Consider the following 13,393-nt stretch of genomic DNA (forward strand, 5'->3'; position numbering starts at 1 on the left):
TCAAGTATTCTGTGCAATTTTGTATATGCTACAAGTTTTCTGTAATGATAAAGGCTTTTTAAAATTTTAAGTTAATTTTTTAAAATCCTCCCCCGATGTTTTAACGATGTAAAAAATAAAAATAAAATTTTATATACAAATCAATCAAAACAACTATGCTCAGTTTTCTCACCCGTGTGAACTTGGAACCTGGACTCTGGCACAAGGAAGGAAGGTTTCACAGCCAGGATTAAAGGAGTCTGGTCACGGACAAGTTTACTGTTTATAAGTACATTTATCACTGATATTGCTGTGTAAACGAAAGGTCCAGATGTGACCAAGAAAGTGAAGTCAGCGAATAGTTCATAAACCTATGAAAATTAAAAAACACAAAAGACAGCAATTATCAAATTGAGAGGACTGTAACTCAAAATTAAAGGAAGTTGCATGAAGTAGAAAAATAACAGAGCAAGTGAGGTGAAAAACAGGTAGCTCTAAATGAAGAGGGAGGGCTGCAGAAACAATCCATTTTATTTTAGTTATCCATTTTTATCCCTTTTGCAGATCTGCCTGCCTTCTCAAAAACAGCACAGAAGGGACGCCTGGGTGGCTCAGTGGGTTAAGCAGCTGCCTTCGGCTCGGGTCATGATCCCAGCGTCCTGGGATCGAGTCCCACATCGGGCTCCTTGCTCAGCGGGGAGCCTGCTTCTCCCTCTGCCTCTGCCTGCCATTCTGTCTGCCTGTGCTCGCTCTCTCCACTTCTCTCTCTGATAAATAAATAAAATCTTTAAAAAAAAAAAAAAACAGCACAGAATAACAAGAGCAAAGGCAGCAAGAAACAACAGCTGATAATAAGAACTGAGTAATGAATAATGGGGAACTGAATGTTGTTGTGTCTAATCCACATGTAGAGGAATACTTAATCTGCTGAGTAGGGCTGTCCAAAAGAAATCCATGAGCCCCCATATGCAATTTTTAAAATCTCTAGTAGCCACATTAATTTTATTTAACCCAAGACATCTGAAACAGCATTTCAACATGTGGTCGATGTAAAAAAAATTATTAATGAGATCGTTTACATTTCTTTTTTCACGCGGCCCTTGAAATCCTATGTCAGTGTTACACTCACAGCACATCTCAATTCAGACAAGCCCCTTTCATGTGCTTGGCAGCCACATGCAGGCCTAGAGTGGGGCTTTCTGACCTCATCAGGGAGAGGAGGAAGGAGGCATTTGTCCACTGAAAAACATACAGAAATCAATCTCTAGCCCACTGAGTGTACAGAAATGTGCATAAGCACTCACTCTAAAATATAATTAAAATTCAAATCCAAGTCCTTTCTTACAAATCAAAGGAAGCAAAATCATCACATCATCATGCCCAACTCTGGTTTTAGAGCCTTTTTGTTCCAATTCTGCCAACACACCCCTCCAGTGCACTACACCTGGCCTACGGTGGGATCAGGGCTTCCCTGACGAAGTGACGTTTGAGCAGCTATCCCAGAATGAGCAGGCATTCACCAAGAGGAGGAAGGAGGAGAGGAGAGAGCGAGCGTTCTAGAACCATGACAGGCCTTCAGACTGAGCTCCCGCGCCACAGGAACCCACCTTGAGCTCCACTGCACGGTTGAAGTGAATCCTCAGCACTTCTTTGATGGCCGTGATGATGTACTCGTGCACGGCTCTCCTGGCCAGCACTGCAAACCAAAGCCAACCACCAAACGCAGTTTAGTTTCATTACGAATAAGTGGACTGCACATTTCTGGGCCCCAAGGCAGTGCTCAGCCGAACTGTGACACCAGCTCTGAAAATCATTTTGTAAAATGAGGCCCAGACTACGAAAGAACAGAGGAACAGCAGTAGATCTGGACATTCCTGGGTTTTTTGTTTTTTGTTTTTCCCCCTCTTGGCTATGCCCCTGACAGTAAAACACAAAGTTTTAACTCTCAGCCATAATATTTTAAAAGGCTTTAAGATGTTACTCGGCAACACTAGATGACATCTTCCCCTATAAAATGAGGTCTCCTACCACAATTTTTCAATGCGATAAGGGAAGGGTTTTCACCACTAATAACAGGGCAGAAAAGATTTTCACAATCCTCGTGTATTAAAATTTTATGTAGGAAGTAAAATATTTCTTGTAACAAAGTCTAGCTATATTTAACTCTCCTTCCACATCTGAGAAATTCTATTTTAAAATGTGTAATGAGAGAGCCTCTTTCTCGGTATTTAGTAAACATGTCCTGCTGCTCCCCTTTCTTTTCCCTATTATTTTTTTCTTTTCTCTTCCAAGATCTCAGAAGTTAAACTTGGGGAAGGGAGAGACAGAATGGAGAATCAGAGACAGAAAAACCCAAAAGAGGAAAGGAGGAAGCACACATTGTAAGTAGCCCCATCTAAAGGGAGAACCAGCCACATACTACTCTCAATAGTCTGCACGGCCCACCATGAAAACCTACACCTTTTCTAGTTAATCTGAGTAAGACCTAAACTGTAACATCAGGATATGAGCACAAGGGTCTTTGGGGGAAAAGAGTCATCAGCAATAACTATCTTTTTCTCTAGGTATCTGGTATGGACCAGGAGAGGCAAGAGACCCCTGCCAAGGAGGCCAGGGTCAGGCAGGTCCTGGGTGGGAGCACAGCCTCACCCCTTAGAGGATCCACAGGATGAAGGGTTCTCCAAACAGCCCGCCACAGATCGACGGAGGGCTCTTACTTTCATGATACGGCTCCATAAAAAGAACCCTTTCAGAGGACAAGAGATCAACCCAACCCTTTCTCTCTGATAATTCTTAAAAATAAACCACGGCCAAATCCAAATGAAAATTCTAAATGAGGTGATTCTTCCTATGGCTCAAAGATAACCACTGAAAGCAAAAGACAGCTGTCCACTTAAAAATACAATGTAACAGTAGGGTTACTTATGTACAACTCCACATACTTAACAACTGAAGTGTACATTTACAGAGGGTGAATTTTACCCTAAAATTGCAAATACACAGATCTCTAACAAAGGACACCAAATTCATTAAATGTATATCCTCTGCGACAGTTAATCAATGCTGTATCTATCTGATATTCTTAGAGATACTTCTAAAAATGTTTTCTAATTATTTGTAGAAAAATGTGAAAAGACGCATTATACCTCCAAGTATCACAAATGTCACGAAATCCAAGAAATAAAGAAGCTTTCAGTAGTTCTTTTAATAAGCTTCTTTTAACTGACCACTTCGTAGTTACTATGTAGTAATTTTATAGAAAGGGAGAAAAGTATCGTATCTACCAGAAACTCTTCTCCCTCCTCTGGACTGCTGTTATATCACAGACAAAAGTTCACCACTTCCCCCAGCCTCATCCCATTATACTGTTGTTGGGCTGTCCGACCTCTCCACCTGTGTGCACACCTTCCACCAGGAGGACCCTTCCCTCCACCTCCAGACAACAGCCCTCTCGAGTGTGTACCTCCAATTCAATCCTTCCAAACCCATCCCTCATCATCCCAAAAGTCGCTCTTAGAGAACTCTCTCTCAACCATTCTCACCACAGCTCCCAAGAAAACATATCTTGTGTCTACCCTACTAGAATCTAAGTTCCCTGAAGGTCAGATCTGTGTCCTTCATCTAGATAACCCTTAGACCTTCTAAAGGCACCTGCACATACTGAGTGCTCCATAATTATTTGTCAAATGAATTGATAAATGGTACCTTATTTAGGGGAGGGAGGGAGTTAGGAGAGCAAAGGCTTCAGCTTCTCTGCACCAGCTCAGAGAGGGGAGGCACCACCATGATGGGCAGAGGAGGCATGGCCTACCTCACAGCACGACCTTCTTTTTCCTCAACTTACCTTTCCCTGTTCTTCTCCTTCTCTACTCCAGTCCATTCCTCCTTTACTTCTACCATCTTCTGTCTCCCTCCTTCATTTCTACCTTCCATTCCCACCAAAATCAACACAACAGAGCCAGGCTTGCAGATGCGTATGATACTGCATTCAAGTACATTACCAGGTCGTAAGACTTAACACGCAGCCTGTCATTCCTGATGAAGAACAAGCTGGAGAACGCGGCACAGCAGGCCACGGTCACTGGACCTATACAGACATGACGTCAAACATGCTCTCATTTCGTTAGACTAAAGCAGCTGGGCAGGTACAAGGGAAGCTGCTGTTTGTCATCCTGTCACTTGGGCTGTGGACCAGGGCACAGATCAAAGTTTATAATTGAGATCAGACATTTAGCCGCTCCCTGTTTCTTTCTCGGATTCTCGGGATCTAAGTGACATTTCCAGGAACACGTAGGAGCAAAGTGCTCCTTCCTTTCAAGGAAAGAATAAGAAATTAGTAAGAAATTGTAGCAGTTGCCCTTACACATTTGCACAACTACCTGCTTAAACGAAACATGAAGGTTTTTGTTCTAACCATGCCATCTATGCATCTACCGGGATAGGAGTTTCAAAGACAAAGATCTTAGCAAACACTCCTAAGGCTCCATTTAAAACTTTTATTTGCTTCTTAACTTTATTTATTTTTATTTATTTTTTACTTTTTATTGATAACCCAACGAAATAGGCGGCACAATCATTCTTGTTTGATAGCTGAGGAAACCAAGAAGTAGAGCGACTAAGGGAGAACTATCCAGAGAACTCACAGGAGAAAGGTGAAGGGGTGAGGGTTCCCTGGGGCCAAAGCCCATGCTCTTTCCCATGATGCTCCACATCACAGAGGCATTCCATACAAGCACCTTAGAAAGATCACCCCAACCAAGAGGTGACTTGAAGCAAGGCCTTACCGGTCGTGATCAAATAGGCATCAGGAACCGTAATATCACACACATATGGCGGCTTGGTGGTTACCAGCGCTGGAGTGTCAGCCATTGTTTCAGAAGTGGAGGTGGGCACAGGATGAAGGGATGGCGGCGGTCGGGCCGAACTGTTCTCCGGGGGGGTCTGACTCGCAGTGTCGCCCCTGCTGCTCAGGGTGCTGTCAACAGTACGATCAGGGGCAACACTGGTGTTGGGTGAGTTCAGTTCCATGGTGGTGTTCACTGGTAAATCTGTGGGTGGGAATGACGGGCCCACAAACATTGGCTCTGTAGGGAGAGGAGAGGGGATCGCCTCAGGAGCCAAGGAGGATGCTGACCACAAGTACCCATCAGTGACCAGGAGTGTGGGGCTAGGAAGGACTTTGGAGAAAGAGGGCAAGACAGGTGTGTGGTCACCCATAGCACTGACATCGTCACTGGGAGGTGCTGGAGTCGGAGACGGAAGGAGAGAAGATTCTGCTAAAATGGGTGTTGTAGGAAAAGCAGTCCAAGGTGTTGGTGAGTGAGTCCCAAGAGTCAGAATGTCAAGGGGGGGCTCAGAACTGGAGGGCACCGGCGTGGTGACCGCAGATTCACGGGCCATGAGCGACAACTCAAAAGAGAAGGAGGTAGTTGCAGTGAGGGCTGAGGTAAAGTGGGCACCGGGACCCGTCGCGGAAACCGTGGCTGCTTCAGAGAACTGGAGAGAGTCAGAAGGGAAGCCGGAGAGGAGCGACCCTTCAGAGTAGCCACGAAGGAACGTGAAGGTGCTTATGAGAAGGTCTGAACTCGGCCAGAGCTGGGAAGAGCCAGAGGCTGTGGAATTGGGAAGGGAAAGCGGCGTGGAGGGCCCGCGGGGAGCGTCCGACCAGGCCAGCGTCTCAGCCGAGGTGGAGAAGGCCTGAGCGGTGACGGCCGCCGGGTCGCCCGCGGGCGCCACAGACGGGGCGGACGGAGAGGCCAGCGCTTCTGAGGACGAGAGGGCCAGGCTGCTGAACTCCAGCGGCGGCGTTGAGAAAAAACCGGACGAGGACTCCAAAACCCCGCCAGTGTGGGGCGCGGAGAAGCTGCCAGGTTCGAGGTCAAGGAGCCGCGAGGGCCCCGCCGACAGGCCCGGGGCGGAGGACCGGGAAGGACGTGCGTCTGCGGCCGCGGGCGGGCCTCGGTGCTGGTCGGCTGTGCCCGGGACGGAGGCGGCGGGGAGCGCGCTGCTGATGACCCAGGGGAGCCCAGATGCCCCGCTCGATGGTGACGGCGCTCCCGATGCTTCGGGGACAGGGGACCAGCCCGAGGGAGCAGGATTGAGCGACACGGGCGTGGAGAGGTGGCCGCCGGCAAGAGGCACCCGGGTGGTCCCGACTCGCCCCACACCCCCCTCGGCGGCCGAGTTGCCCCCGGAGGGAGAGGAGAGGGCAACCACCGGCCGGGAGGGGAAAAGCGTATTGAATGGCTGGGGCTCCTCTCCGAATTCGAATTCGGAGAAGTCCGCCACTCCACGGCTGGGCGGAGGGACGCCGCTGGCCTGCGGGGTGGTCACCGACAGGGTCTCGGCGCCGTCCCCCGAGCCCACGTCTTCCCCCTCCGGGAGGCTGGCTGACGCGACGGGCCGAGGCGACGCCACGCGGCAGGACACGCACCACGTGTAGGGTCTCCGAGACGACCCCGGGCTCAGGACCCCAGGGTCGTCCACGAGACTTGGGGCCACCGCCGCCTCACCCGGCAGCTCCGACAGCTCCCTGGAGCTGCCGGGAAGAAAGGGGTGAAAAGAAACATCGGCTGATTGGGGAGAAAAGGACACGGAGGCAGGAGGAGAAAGGGACAAAGCCGAATTGGGGCTGCCGCTGCTACAAGCCAGGGCTGTCCATGCCAGAGCCTCAGCAGGGTCTGTTCTAGAGAGGATGGTTCCTTGTAGACTGGGACTCGGAGCGGTGGTTGCCTCGGGGTATCTGTCGGTGCCTGTGGCCAGAAGATCCTCTGCAGGCGGTGGGACCTCCGCCCAGGAGGTAAACGGCTGCCGAGGAAGGCTACTACCTAAGAGCAGAGGCCCTGCAGACAGAGAGCTGGAAAGAAGGGGTTCTGCCTCCCCCGTGCCTGAAGCCATGATCTCCGGCAAAGTCCTGCTTGCTGAGTGCCCATAAGCATCAGTAGGATAAAGCACCAAGTTCCTACTAGGAGTTGGAAGTATGCCCCCAGATGTGGGAAAAGCTGACGGAAAAGCACTGAAATGACTAGGGGATTCAGTGTACGTTGTTGGCTGTTGCACTGTATGTTGCCAGGCTGATGTCATCTGTTCGTCTCGTAAAGAAGTAATGGGTGAAGATGGAGTCGGCACTGGTGGGCTGAGCGGGAGATACTGGATCGGAGAAACAGCGCGGGAAGTGGTCCAGGGAGCTTCTGGCAAAAAGTTATCCATTTCATCGTCATCTCTGACCCCCGCGTTGCTCATCATCGACATATAATTGGCCGCCAAGATGCTGTGATCGGCTATACTTTGGGTCAGTGTTCCTTGGTTAAAAAAGATTGTATCAAAAATAGTGGCAGATGGAGAGGATATGACATGGAGAGAACTGCTTTGCTGGGACCCTGGGGCAGTTTCTGTTAAGGCCACGTGTGCAGTGCTGTGCACGGTGCTTTTCTTCATCATGAGCTCTGCAGAGGATAAAGAGAGGTTTTGCTGTTCCAGGAAGAGCTCATCTATAAGGGAAGTAAAAGCTGGGTTAGTTGCAAGGCAATCAAAGTCAAACTACCGACACTTTGTTTCAGATAGAAAAACAGACAACAAATATCCATTCAGTGTGAATATGCATAACTCACAATTAGAAGTTAAACAGCTAGCTGGGAGCCAGAAATTGCCAGAACTACAGTCACGGTAATATCTGCCAATATTCATAACCATGACCTCCACCTTTACTTAAGCTTATGTGTAAGAACCCATTGACGTTTTTTTTCTCTTACTTTCAAATGACACCACAGAATACCAGAAGTGGAGGAGGTTCTGGTACGCTGTCTAGTCCATTCTGTCTCATTTACCACACAAGAAAGAGAGTTCAGAGAAGGTAACTACATCAGTTACATGATCACCCAGACAGAGGTGGAGTGGAATCTCAATATAAGCCTGCCTTGATTCCCAAGCCCACGTTCCTGCTCTTCCACAAGAGCCAGCTGAAAACATGAGTAAGGAGCAAGAGACCATATAAAAATTGCCAGAAAGGCTTGAAAAAAGAATTAAAAGAATATTTGGAAATGAAAAAATAAAGTGGGGGGGGGGCCCTAGCTGGCTCAGTTGGAGAAGCATGCAACTCTTGATCTCAGGGTCGTGAGTTTGAGTCCCACATTGGATGCAGAGATTACTTAAATAAGTTTTAAAACTTTTATTGTTTTTTAAACATTTTATTTATTTATTTGACAGAGAATGTAAGAGAGCACAAGCAGGAAGAACAGCAGAGGGAGAAGCAGGCACCCTGCTGAGTAGGGAGCCTGATGCAAGGCTCGATTCCAGGACCCTGGGATCATGACCTAAGCCAAAGGCAGACACTTAACTGACTGAGCCACCCGGATGCCCCTAAATTTAAAACCTTTAAAAATATATATATAGCAGCTAAAATTTTGAAACTCAATATGCAATACAAAATAAACAGTGAATAGCAATTTAGACATAGCTAAAGAGAGAGTTAGTGAACTGGAAGATAAATCCAAAAATTACACAGTATGGAATACAGAGAAAGAGAAAGATGAGAATATTAAAAAGAGAAGTTAAGAAGCATGGAAGATATGGGGTGCCTGGGTGTCTCAGTCAGTTAAGCATCTGACCCTTGATCTCAGCTCGGGTCTTGATCTCGGGATTATGAGTTTGAGTCCCACTGGGCTCTGCACTGGGTGTGGAACCTACTTTAAAGAGAGAATATGCAAAGAAACAGCACTAAAAATTGTCCAAAATTAGTAAGAGACATCCTTCAATTCAGGAAGACAAAGAAATCCCAAGCCAGGAGAATTTTTTTAAAACCCATATCTAGGGGCACCTGGATGGCTCAGTCAGTTAAGTACCCAACTTTGATTTCAGCTCAGGTCATATCTCAGGGTTGTGAGATTGAACCCTGCGGCAGGCTCCACAGTGGGTGTGGAGTCTGCTTAGGATTCTCTCTCCCTCTCCCTCTGCCCTCCCACCAAAATAATAAATAAAGAAATACTCATATCTACACACATGATGATACTATAAGAACACCAAGGACAGAGAGAAACTGTAAATGAGTCAGAGGAAAGGACTGGCAATTACACCATCAGATAACTTCTTCCCAGAGCTAGGAGCCAAGTGACAGTGAAATAAAAATTTCAAAGTGTTAAGAGAAAATATCTGACATCTTAGATTTGAATAACCGACAATACTATTTGTTAAAATAGGGACATTTTTTGATAAACAGAAAGTGATTATACCAACTGAAGACCTTCAGTAGAGGGGCCTCTCTAAACAAGCATATACTTCAAAAGGAAAGGTAATTACCCCAGAAGGAAGATCGGAGAAGAACAGAGGATAAATAAATGATAAAAATACAGCTAAATCTAAGCAAATACTGTGGGTATAAATGAACAATATTAGGTTAGATAATTTGTAAGGTTAAAAAACATACTACAGAATTTATATAGCTTACTATGATCCCACAGAAGCTGAAAGAGGGCATCCAGAGGTTATTTGTGACTCGTTAGGAGAAATGGAAATCAAGATTAAGACCAAATTCTGTTAATCGATTTTATGTATATCCTCTAAAATTTGTACATGATATTTAGCTACATGTTTATTTAGACAAAAGATTTCTAACTGGTTCCATTAGCATTTGAAAGTCACAAACTTACACCAGATATAAGCTACTTATTTAAACAGGTCATACTCCTTTTTATGGAATGCAACTTTAAAAAATGAATAAAAGAAGGAAAGCATTTCTTAGAGATTTCAATACTATTAGGCATCTGTTGTCTTCCTTACAACCTTCCTCACAACCTAGCTCCAGGATATTTTGCCTATATACTTTACTATTTACCTATCACATTCCAAGCATAGGCCAAAAAGTAATCACAATGTTTCTCACAACCGCAGCCAAGTAAATCACAGCTGGTTTTTTTTCCCCAGTAAAGGATAAACAGTTATAAATCTATTTATAATAATAAAAGTAATAAAATCAACATTCTGTCCACCTACATAACATATAGATTTCAAAGTTTTTCTAAGGACAAATCATTTTATGTGTGCTTTAAAACTCTGCTAAGATATAATCTATTTTGAAATAGAAGATCTGAAGAGAGAGCATGATCCCTTTTAAAATGAATCAGAAACATATTTGAAAATGCACCAGAAGACTACAAGAGATGAAACAGCAAAGAAAAGCAACAGTTTGGGGCTAAGTTATAAGCCCGAGTATCTGATGCAAGTTAGAATTCAATTCACTCTGTTTACAAAGGACATGGAAGAGGAAAAGCAAAGCAGCCAAAAAGATGAAAAATTCTCTCAGTGGTAAAAAAGAGGAACCAACACTTCCCACTAAGAACTGTGAGGTACGCCAAGCTGTGATGGGGTTTGTGGTTCTGGGGTTGTTTTTCTTTTTCCCCTGCTTTTTTGGCCAGGCCCCTGAAGAGAGAGAAACCAGCTCTGAAGAGACAGCAGCTGAGATGCCATGGGAATAACTTCTGCAGTTAATTCAGGAAGAGGTTAGAAAACCCAAGTGAGTCTCTCCCAGCCGAAAAGCCTTCATAGACTCTAATTTCAAGCCCTGGAGATCAATTTTCAAGCTCTAAAGCATTAGTTCACCTGAGCGAAAGGCTGTCTCTGTGCCAACAGAGAGAATGGCAGGGGGCTGGAGAGATACCCCTGCTTCTCAGACTCCATGTTCACAAATGGGGGGGGGGGGCAGTAGGAGGGTCTTGATAACAGGCAGGTGCTGTCCCAGCAGGGCTGCGGTGGCACTGAGTTTCTGTGTCGCTCTCAGGCGGTGTCAGGTCTGCAGCCACCCTGAAGAGCCCGTGTTGAGGCACTCTCTCCCATGGAGACCAAGCCACACAGACGTACTGGGTGCCTACCTTGTACTTCGACCTGGCCTCCAATCTTGCCACGCTGTAGGTAACAGAGCTGGGCCTGTCCTACTGTCTGCAGACTCACAGGGCTTAGCAACTCACAAGGCAAACCCACAGAACGTACAACAGCAAGCACGAACCCTCAGGTATAAACTACGGACTTTGGATGACAAATGATTTGTCAACATAGATTCATGGTTTGTAACAAACATGCCGCTGGGTGGATGTTGATGGGGCGAGGGGGAGGCTATGCATGTGTGGGAGGTACAGAACATAGAGGAACTTACACCTTCTGCTCGATTTCGCCGTTCAGTGAACCTAAAACTGTTCTTTGAAAAAACAAATGCTTTTAAGAATCTCTTAGAAAGCTTTTTAGGATGTTTTTAGAAATCCACGAGGGAGATGCCCAATTGTCTCTAGGAACTTGTTGGTTTTACCCAAGCAAGATAATTTTGTTTTCTTGGTTTTAGTCATATTGTTCTATCTGGAAATCATCCCCAAATAGAGTGGTCGATCATGGAATTGTGGACCTCCCTACCTGAATGGGTCCTTTAAGACCAGAATTGATCCCATTACGTTGCAAAAGGAGGCTCAAAGAGTTTAAGCTGACTTGCTTAAAATAGCACCCAGGCCCAAGGCAGCCTTAGGAAGGCAGGTTCATAAAAGCCCAGTGACTGAAGGCGCCTCACACATCACAGCACCCTTACTCAAATCAGTCCATTTAATTACAATTGTTAGTAAAGAAATTATATTGGAAAACATGCCAAGTTATATGACATCATAAAGGAGCTGAGAGCATATATTATGATTCTGTGCTGCGGAAGCCCGTGCAGAGCTGTGAGGCCCCACATCCACCTGGGGACAGCTCACAGGTGCAGGCTCAGGTGCCAGGAGAACAACACATGCTGGGAGGGCTGGCCTCGGAAACCCAGGGGCAAAAGCCTCTAAAGAGCTTTAATCCAAATAGAACCATTACTTTTGCTTCTTTGTGAAATTGTGGAATTTTCAAAGCATAGTGAGTCATCTCAACTCTGGGTGGAGGTTAACTCAACTACTAAACAAGGACCCCCTAGGGTTTCTAAGAATTAAAACAGAAAAGCAGATAGTTAAACTAGTACCCAGTTCAGTTGGTGTTTAGCAACTTTTATTCGTTTTGCAGGTCTCGGGTTACCCTGCAGCTTTTAGTGCCATTATTAAAATCATCCTCCGGGGTTGCCTGGGTGGCTCAGTCGGCTGGGCCTCTAACCCTTGATTTTGGCTTATGGCATGATCTCTGGGATCAGGATACTAAGCCCCACATGCAGCTCTGTGCTCCCTGGGGCAGTCTGCCTGGAATTCTCTTCCGCTCCCTCTGACCCTCCCCCCTCCTTGCGCGCGCACGCTCCCTCGTGCACGCGCTCTCACTCGTGCACGCTCTCTCTCTCTCTCTCTCTGTCTCTTTCTCTCTGTCTCTAGGATAAATCAGCAAATCTTTAAAACAAATACCATCCTCCCCCTGCCCATTTTTCTCCCTGGTTTAGAAAAAAGTATCTTCCTTCCCTTTCCCTTTTCCAAACCCAACCACATACTAATACCTTCTAAATTAGTCTCTCTTCCAACTGGTACTGGTTTTATTATCAAATTATCAAGTACGTAAGAAATACTATTTATAAAAACATATTTGCCAAGTAGACAGACAATTATACAAAGAACATCCGAGTTCCTATCACCCAGTTTAAGAAAAAACAGATTGCCCTTTCCTCTGACACGCCCTGGGGACCCCTCTCCCCTTTCCCTTCCACCGAGAGAATCACTCTTGAACTCTGCCTTTCTCAAGTCTTGCTTTCCTTCTAGTCTTACCACATGTGTGTATCCCTGAAGAGTACATATTCTCTCGTTTCCTGTGTTTTCAAACTTCATCAAAATGAAATTATATTGCATGTGTTCTCCTGCAACTTATTTTTCACTCCTTTTTTTTTAGATTCGTCCAAGTGTATTTTTTTCAGGTACTTATTCCCACTTCGACATGAATTCCATGGTATGAATATACTAAAATTAATGTATCTATCTATAGTTTTTGTGTTTTTTTAAAAGATTATTTATGTATTTATTTGTCAGAGAGAGAGAGAGCACAGGCAGGCAGAGTGGCAGCAGAGGCAGAAGGAGAAGCAGGCTCCCTGCCAAGCAAGGAGCCTGATGTGAGACTCGATCCCAGGACGCTGGGATCATGACCTGAGCAGAAGGCAGCGGCTTAACCAACTGAGCCGCCCAGGTGCCCCTATCTATCTATTGTTGGCGAACAGTTGGACTACTGTCTATTTTGTTAATACAATCATTTCTTATTTTTAAGATTTTATTTTTACTTTTTGATAGAGTGAGAGAGATAGAGCATGAGCAGGAGGGAGAAGAGAGGGAGAAAGAAGGAGAAGGAGACTCCCCACTGAACAGGAGCCCAAGGCAAGCCGTAGTCCCAGGACCGTAGGATCATGACCTCAGCCAAAGGCAAATGCTTAACTAGTTGAGCCACCCAGGCGCCCACCTTTTTTTTTTTTTTTTAAGTAGGCTGCATGCCGAGGGTA

The 13,393-nt window shown here is 45.9% G+C and overlaps 1 protein-coding gene across 1 annotated transcript in view; it reads right to left on the reverse strand.

Moving 5' to 3' along the window:
- The window catches only part of KIAA1549 (KIAA1549 ortholog), a 135,054-nt gene that overhangs the window by 77,528 nt on the left and 44,133 nt on the right, over positions 1-13,393 (reverse strand). Inside the window, exons 2-4 of the mRNA XM_045089746.1 lie at positions 4,764-7,469; positions 1,587-1,675; positions 173-350 (exon numbers count right to left, since the gene is read on the reverse strand). Of these exons, the coding sequence (XP_044945681.1) occupies positions 173-350; positions 1,587-1,675; positions 4,764-7,469 (2,973 nt within the window). The remainder of the gene's footprint in view (positions 1-172; positions 351-1,586; positions 1,676-4,763; positions 7,470-13,393) is intronic.

The sequence above is a fragment of the Mustela putorius genome, unplaced genomic scaffold (genome assembly GCF_011764305.1).
Source record: "Mustela putorius furo isolate JIRA1106 unplaced genomic scaffold, ASM1176430v1.1 tig00003845_pilon_pilon_pilon, whole genome shotgun sequence".
NCBI classification, from domain to species: domain Eukaryota; kingdom Metazoa; phylum Chordata; class Mammalia; order Carnivora; family Mustelidae; genus Mustela; species Mustela putorius.